The sequence below is a fragment of the Mugil cephalus genome, chromosome 12 (assembly GCF_022458985.1).
Source record: "Mugil cephalus isolate CIBA_MC_2020 chromosome 12, CIBA_Mcephalus_1.1, whole genome shotgun sequence".
NCBI classification, from domain to species: domain Eukaryota; kingdom Metazoa; phylum Chordata; class Actinopteri; order Mugiliformes; family Mugilidae; genus Mugil; species Mugil cephalus.
This window is the reverse complement of record NC_061781.1, coordinates 18,086,881-18,095,019: the sequence shown is the minus strand read 5'-3', so window position 1 is coordinate 18,095,019 and position 8,139 is coordinate 18,086,881. Positions and strand designations below refer to the sequence as shown.

The 8,139-nt window shown below is 39.1% G+C and overlaps 1 protein-coding gene across 2 annotated transcripts; it reads left to right on the top strand.

Moving 5' to 3' along the window:
* The first annotated feature begins 3,422 nt into the window (after positions 1–3,422).
* Positions 3,423–7,313, top strand: LOC125017781 (eosinophil granule major basic protein 2-like). Of its 2 annotated transcripts, none has more exons than XM_047601265.1 (6): positions 3,423–3,861; positions 4,446–5,207; positions 5,806–5,888; positions 5,987–6,124; positions 6,232–6,337; positions 7,158–7,313. In XM_047601265.1, the coding sequence occupies exons 1-6, from the start codon at positions 3,822–3,824 to the stop codon at positions 7,223–7,225; spliced, it is 1,197 nt and encodes a 398-aa protein (XP_047457221.1). In that variant the 5' UTR covers positions 3,423–3,821; the 3' UTR covers positions 7,226–7,313. The 2 variants fall into 2 exon arrangements, with proteins under 2 accessions (XP_047457221.1, XP_047457222.1); XM_047601266.1 differs by having other exon boundaries at positions 7,151–7,313.
* Positions 7,314–8,139: the final 826 nt, after the last annotated feature.

Genomic DNA, 8,139 nt, shown 5'->3' with positions numbered 1-8,139 from the left:
TTTATTTTTATTGCAGCTTATTCTGCTCCATTTAAACCTGTTGTCCTCATAAGTGAACGATTTACTCTGCCATCTAGTGGTGGCAAAGGTAGGAACTTATTTATGTATGATCATTAAAGTTTGCAGTTTAATATGAAGTGCAAAATGAGCACATTTTGTCAATAGCATGAGCTACAACATTGCTAATTAGCAAGTACTTGTTTGAGGACGTTGGGACTTCATTGTTTTCTGTCTTTGCACAGCCATGTTCAGTTATTCAAATAAACAGTTTCACATTTTGTCACACATTGGGTGACTTTATTATAATATAAATAATGAAATAATGCGTCCACGTGTGAATACATCATTTTTTTGACAACTTCTACTTCCTGTTCAAAGATGATGCTTAGTTTTTATAGTCGATTTCCTCCTCATTCTGATCTTTTGGTGTCCTGCACTTTACGTTCACATTGCACATGCATCTGTAAATTATAGTTTAGCTTGTTTATTTCTCTAGTTTAAGTCGTTTTTTACATTTGCTTCGGTATAAAGGGTATTCTACTGATAAACTGTCTTGCTTTATTGTATTCATAGTCAGAAGACGCCCAGTCTGTCTGCATGTTCCTCCTTCATTTCCACCGCTCCACTACATGTTTCCCTTTGTGTTCAGTCTGCTGGGTTAGTTTGATCTGCTCATTTATATTCAGTTTGATATGTAATTATAGCCCAAGATTAGTCATGTTTGGTCTGCACATACTTTTCTATGTAGTAAGTGGTTATTTGATTCCGGTGGTGAACATGAAAAGCTTTGATTCTAAAACTGATGCAAGATATAAAATCTCCAGGGAAGCAATTAAAAAATAAAAAAAAAAAATAAATATATATATATATATATATATATATATATACATAGGTGAAACTGAAATGAGACAATGCACAGACAAGAGGCAAACAAAGGCACAAAGTAAAGCTAGACGCGAACTCATTTTGAAAGTAGAACATGACATATATGAGAAGTTCACAATAAATCATTGCAAACCATTTTAAATTATTGTTGTTATATTGATCTCAAAATTATATGTTCAAAACTTCCTGCTGTAGTGTTGCACTGTCCTGGGCTCGGTCTTGTGAACTGTGGGGATAGTCAGAGTTAAAAGTTTTTCAAATGACAACGGTGATGAGTGTAATAGGAGGTGCAGCGACAGGACAGCTGCTGCCGAGCTACTGTGTCCTTGACTATTAGGTTTCTTGCCACCAGCGTCCACACAACAGCTCATTGTCGCCCATTCCGCTCAATGTGCACACATGCTTGCACTTGTGGACATGTGCACACACAAAGACATGCGTGGGGGCCATACATGCAGACACGTGTGCAGTGGCGCGCGCGCACCCGGAGAAAGAGTGAAACACTAACTCACTAACTTTCAGCTGCAGCACCTGTTCACGCCCAACAATCCCAGCTGCTCCGCTGTGTGCACTGATGTCATGTAGGCACACTGCGACACACCAACGCACACACACACACTCAAAACAACACAGCTCAGTGCTCAGCGTTCACAAACATGCTTTACATAAACAAACTGATATGAGATTCATCAGATAGTCCGTCTCATATGAATCAGATGTTTGACTTGACTTGAATGTTCCGCGGCCCTCGATGACAGACACTCACGTCCAGACATCGTTCAAACAGCTGTTCTCCTCATGTTTTACCGCAAGAAAATGTGGTGGATGGATTGTGCCAACCAGGATTACAGGCCTGTGTGTAATAAATCAAGATTTATTGGCTTTATTCTTCTGCACCAGTTCTTTAACTACTTCTTGAAGCTAATTTAAAAGTGTAAAACTCAGTGTTTTGCATAAAATCATTGAAATTTCATGTAACAGCTTTATTTTTGAAAATAGGTGATATTTTGGAGAATGGAAAGCTAAATGAATAAGCATGTTGTTTTTTTTGTTTTTTTTTTTTGTTTTTTAAATATATATATGGGACATATTTGATCATTTGGACTAAATCCAGTCAGCCCTCAGGCCGCTGGTCATTGGTCATTGGTGCTGGTGCTAGGGTCAGAAGAAGTTTGGCTATGGTGGCGTTAGCATGAACGAGGCGGATTTCTGGAGGAAAAGTTGGAAGTTAAGAGAATGGAATCACATCAGCCAAACGATGTTCAAATAACTCAAAGGGACAAATGACAAAATCGTAAATCGTTCTTGGTTTGAAAGAAGAGACTGGCTAATGACAAGTCGTAACAGCCGGACCATAATGAGCATTGATTATTGTAAACGGTGCTGGAGTTCGGCCTTTTCCTGGTCCCATCGTCTTTTTTTGGCTTTCCAGGTCTTCCTGCATCTTTGTAGCTGCAGCCGTCGTTGTTGATGTCATCTCTGCGCTCTCAGAAAGGTAGTGGAGTTTCTCCTCCTCCCGCTGACGTTGTTGCTCGTTCATCTGAGTCTGCATGAGAGTCAGTGCAGCTTTAACTTCAGTGGTCTCCTCTGCTTATTGTTGTAGACAGGCTTCGGCTTCTTTCCTTATTTCCTCTTTTGCTGAGTTCCTGAAGAAGAAGAGCCATCTCTTCTTTTGCCTCTTTTTCTCAGGCTGTGAGCTGTTCTTTCTCTTTTCTTCTTTCTAGTTCCCTCTCTAGCATTACATTTGTTTTTGTGTGTGTATGTGTGTGTGTGTGTGTGTGTGTGTGTGTGTGTGTGTGTGTGTGTGTGTGTTTTCGTACTGTGATATTATATTCAACTATCTCAGGTACAAACTGCACAATCTTTTCATTCAATAAATTTGAAAAGTTTTCTTTGATTTGGGTCGCGGCTTGTCATTAAGAGGTGACCCTTAACCCAGACCAGATGAGAAGAACCACTGATGTAGGGCAGTAAACAAGTAAAGTGTACCTGTAACTGATGTAAGTGTGTGAATTGTAAGTCATGTTTCTTATTTCTTTTGCTTTTGATTGACTTCACCACCAGTCACCACTGCACTGTCACGGTGCAGTGTCATTAGTAGCACTAACTAATTTTGAGAAGGTCTTGGATTTAAATTTTGGACTTTTTAAAATATATATTGAATTTTGTCTTCTTTTTTTTAAAATGTGTAGTGTATTGATGGTTATATTTGTGCATGTATGTATGTGTATATATATATATATATAAGTATGTGTGTATATGTATGTGATATGTTTTAGTTATATAGTATACATTATTATCTGTCATATACAAATTTCATAGTATTTAATCCTAGTTTAATTATAGTATATTTAACACAGGGAAAGGGGTGGGATTTAATACGCTTTGGCTTCTTCCTGTGTCAAGTTTTGTTTTTCTTTGTGTTGTTGTGTTATGATTATAATTGATGTTTGTTTGTTCGCTTTATCATCATCTTATCATTCATTCATTCAGTATCGTGCACATGTAGCCAAGTAAAAAGTAGGGCTCACTCTATCGGGATGACTGTTCAGTTCAGCTGATCATCTGATAGCGTGACACCTTTAAGTGTCTCTGACCTATTATGTATATCAGTCTGATCTGTTCTGCATGTGAATTTAATACCTTGCTAGTTGTTTACAGGAAATGGCCTTCGCCACATGAACTTTCTTCCCTCCTAATCACTAAGGTACGAGGAAATACAGGGAGAAAATGTGGCTTCTGGCAAGATTAGATAGGAGGTTGGCATTGATTTATGACTTACTGTGAAGTGGAAATAAAAAGGGAAGGACTAATGCTTCTTCACGAACATTAGGAGAACATAACTCGGAGAAGAGGAGCGTGAACAGGTGCTGAGAACGTCGTCTGTAAATTACGATCTCAAACACAGCTACATATATTTTCTCACATAGATCAACATGAAGACATTGGCACTGTTCTCACTGTGCCTTATTGCAGGTAAGACAATCTGGTATCCATTTATTTTTTATGAGTGTTTGTCAAGGTGTTTTGATCTGTTAAAAGTCGCCTGTTGTCATTTCTCTTTTCCTAAAACACGTTGAATCATCACTGTGAATTGCAACTTTAAATATAAGCCACTCGTTTGATTGTTGCTTCTTTTTTTTTAAAGTGTCATGCGTATGTCTATATATTTTAACAATTAACCTGTTAAATGGTTGAGGATTTCCAGCGTACATGAATTCATGCAAGCATTAGCTGCTTTTGTGACAGTGCAACTTTCGCAAGTAAGAGGGAAATAATTGAGCATTTTAAGGCATTTTAGGATTAAACATACTGAATGTATTTGGGAAAATTAATACACAATAAAAACCATGTTTGTGATAGATAACTCAACAAGGGCTACATCAGGTCCTTATCTCCTATATTTGCTACTTTATATTCACGTGATTTCCTCAACGGGGTCAGAGTCACTTGTTGTTTATACTCTTAGGATTTATTGTTATGAAGGCAATCAAAAGAAGATCTTTATGAGTCTGTGTTGCTGTGGAATACGCCTGACTTCAAAGGTTTTGTCTTCGCAGTGGCTCTGAGCATGCCATCGGTGCCTCCTGGCGCGATGAAAGAAGACCAGAGCCTTCTGCTGGAAGAGCTGGTTCCTGTGCAGGGTCACATAGTGGTCGAGAGTCCGGCACCGCAGCCCGAACTGAGCTCCAAAGAGCAGCAGGAAAACCCGATTCCGGTGGACGTGAAGCAGAGCCAGAGCACGGCGCAGCTAGAGGTTAAAGGGGAGCAAGAGGTTGAAGTGAAGCCAGAAGCTAAGGAGGAAGAACAGTTTAAAGCAGAGCAAGAAGTTAAAGCAGAGCCAGAGCCAGAGCCAGACATGAAACCAGAAGCTGAGATGCTGCCAGAGGAGGATTGGCATGAGGCCGACATGAGGGCGAGGGACTATAACTCAAATGAAGAACCAGTTGTGGAGCTGGACCCTAAGATGATGGAAGAGCCCTCTCCGAATCAAGATGTCATGTCAGATGCTGCTTTCGTGGACGAAGGGTCAGCACTGGACGAAGGGTCAGCACTGGACGAAGGGTCAGCACTGGACATAATGGGGCAGCCGATGTCCCTTTCAGAAAACTATTTTCCAAATGAAGAAGCTAAAATGGGGATGAGGAAGCTCCAAAAACAGTTGCAAATGGTGGCAAATGATCCGATAACGGAGGAAACGGGGCGAGTTCTCACGAGGGCGGGGGAATCGCCAGAGCAGGTCTTTGAGGGCTCAGCAATGGAAGACGCTATTAGTGAGGTGTCTGTGAGGACTGGAGACACAAGACTAGCAGGCAAGCAAGGTAAAATGAGCACAGACGGATGCTCACGAGCACATAATAAAACTGCGAACATTTTCTAGATGCTTCTAGATGCAAATCCAGTGTGAAACGTTCGGTTCAAGGCATAATTTATTTTTGTGACTGTTTCAAATGATGCACACGAAGAAGAATAAAGTGCAGATAATGTTAATCAACTAAGAAAATAAGCAATCTCAGTCTTATCCAGATAGTGCTGAAGAGGAAAAACTAAACACAAATACATGTGTACAGACAGCAGAACATTTAGAAATTTGTTTAGAAATTTAATTTTTTACCATAAAACAAGATAATGTCTTTTTGTGACATAGCTTTATCCTATAGTGTTTCTGGAGCAACACCAAGACCAAGAGCAACGTCATTTAACATGATACCTGCGATAAAATTACGTAATATAAACTCCTTAGCTGAAATTTAGAAGTTAGTAATAGCATTGATTTTACATGTGTGGATTAGTTGCATCAGATTCAAGTCACAAGCTGTATTGATAAAAGGACGAATCACAGTGACATATGCGTTGCTTTTCATGCATTAACTCATCCTATAATTATTAAATATGTTGTAATTCACTTTTTTGCCACAGGGCAGAGCTCTTGTCCCGGTGTGGTGCTTGACGGAAAGTGCTACCAGTTCTTCAGTGGACCAAAGAGGGCTGCAGATGCTGAGGTATTTATTCATTCTCCATTACTCCAAGCATGCAAAAGTAAGTCTATAACAAATAAATAAATAAATAAAATAAAATAAAATGTTGTGTTTCCTCACAGTTCTTTTGCCAAGACAATTTCCGCGGTGGCCACCTGGCTTCCATCACAAGTGAATACAACCACAGGCAGCTGATAAGCATGATGAGGCAAAATGGAGCATATACACGCACCTGGGTCGGAGGGCTGAGGCTTCTGAAGGTGGGTCATAACTGAGAACATGAAATAATGCTGGCTCAAGATATTGCCGTGGGGAGTAAAGACCCATCTATCTGGTTGCATCTCATTAACGCCTTGTCACCTGTCAGACCGGTCGTTTCATCTGGTTGGATGGATCCCGCTGGAGCTACGCTGACTGGCTGTCGGGGGAACCCAACAACACATCAAACCTGGAGGACTGTATAGAAGTTCTTGGTAAGAATTAAATACATGAGACCATTGTACAATATTTATATGTACAGATTCAGCAGAATTATGTCAGAACAAAAACAATTTTGCCTCTTTATTGAAAGTCTATATGCATTTAAGATCTCTATGAAATAATAAGTGAACAACAGTGACAACTTCAACGCTTCATGTTAAATTAAAAAGGTTACATTTTGTTTAATGTAGCATTTATACTAGAACATTCACGGACATATATATGGACATATATAACATCTTCCTCTTATAAATACAAAATAGTCACAGTTTGGACAGAATAAGATGATCTAATGACAGCAGAGTGGATGTTGGTTTCATCGACGTCAACAACTAATGCATTACTAATAGGAGAAATTAACATTCGCTTATTGCAGGCGCAGTGTTCTGTGAACACAAATATTGGCAACAAAACTGATGTCATCATTTTATAATACACCTCTCAGGCAAATTCAAACAGACATTTCAAGAGGTTAAAAGCTTCAAGCTGCTCCACTGTCTTATCTGAGCCCAGTATGCAAAGCAGCTTCAGCAGCTGTGGCTCCAAGTTCTTCAAGTCAAATGAAGAAACTAATGTTTTAGCTAATTATTGTCTTCAGAGGCAGCAAAGGAACTTTGTTTTTTTTATGATAATTTATATGAAGAAGAAAATGCTTGTGTCATTGTAAAAAAAAAAAAAAAGAAAAAAAAAGAAGCTTGCTCAGTGCGCCTTCACGGATGAATAGGCAGTCATGCTGAGCTGTGTGCATACTGATTTTTAATTATTGAACGGTGTGCTGCTGGATGTCTGACCTACTGTTTGTCTGTCTTTCAGGAAATGGAAAGTTTAATGACTTCACATGCTGGGAGCCTCAGGCTTTCATCTGCTCCTACCCTCATTAGGAGACGTTCAGGGAGTGCTTTTCTTTTCTTTCCAGCCGCCCTCCTTGTTTGTTCTTTCGTCCTTTACTTGCATTAAATCCTTTTAGGGCAAATAATATGACAGCGCGCGATACTGTAATGAGTAATGGTTATTTGGAATATTGGTTACTTTTTTCACTTTAGAGATTAGTGTTCATTTTGTTGGACGTGGGTGGAGCTTAGTTTGAGAATGGTGATGTCACGTTCTCCTGTCCTCCAATCAGGATTCAGCAACATTTGAAAATGATGATGACAGTTGGCAGCAGTAGGTTGTGTACAGCATCAGGGGGGGAAAAAAATAACACAATTAACACAAAACATTATGTTTTACATTTTTTTTTAGGGTTCTTTGTTTCTAACAATCTCATGTACTGTAAATAAAGACAATTTTCTATTTCATTCTAATGTGTGTTCAATCTACGTCCAGGTGCGTGAATGAATATGCTATTTTTGAGTTACTGACAACATATTGAAAATGTGTTAAAGATATGTAATTTATGCAATTTTGAAACGGTATTTTGAAATGCCCATACATGCATTATGTTTTTATGTTTGCTCAAGTACATATGAAATGCAGTTTCACTGATGATTCTTACTCAGATAATGGTTTACACTTTTAGGATGGATAATTTAAGGTCATTTAAGGTCCTGTCGCTCTCAGCGTTAGCATCTTGTATTTAGCTAAATTTATCACAACCGAAATGGCCTAAAATTAACTTAAACTAACTGAAACTGAGGCTAATCTGCTTTTCCAAATCCATACTAGTTCGTATGGATCATTGTCGAGTCCAGCTGTCTTTAATTTGATCTGATAATCCACACTTTTCCTGGTCTAGCTGTACTGATACATTTCACCGTGTTTTTGGCACTCGGGGGGCATGGTCTCGGGCGGCAGT

Excerpts from the sequence above, each read along its gene's own strand:
- LOC125017781 (XM_047601265.1), top strand. The coding sequence starts at position 3,822 with ATGAAGACATTGGCACTGTTCTCACTGTGCCTTATTGCAG. Across the intron at positions 5,208-5,805 it reads AAGACTAGCAGGCAAGCAAG|GGCAGAGCTCTTGTCCCGGT; the intron begins GTAAAATGAGCA and ends TTTTTGCCACAG. Across the intron at positions 6,338-7,157 it reads GGACTGTATAGAAGTTCTTG|GAAATGGAAAGTTTAATGAC; the intron begins GTAAGAATTAAA and ends TCTGTCTTTCAG.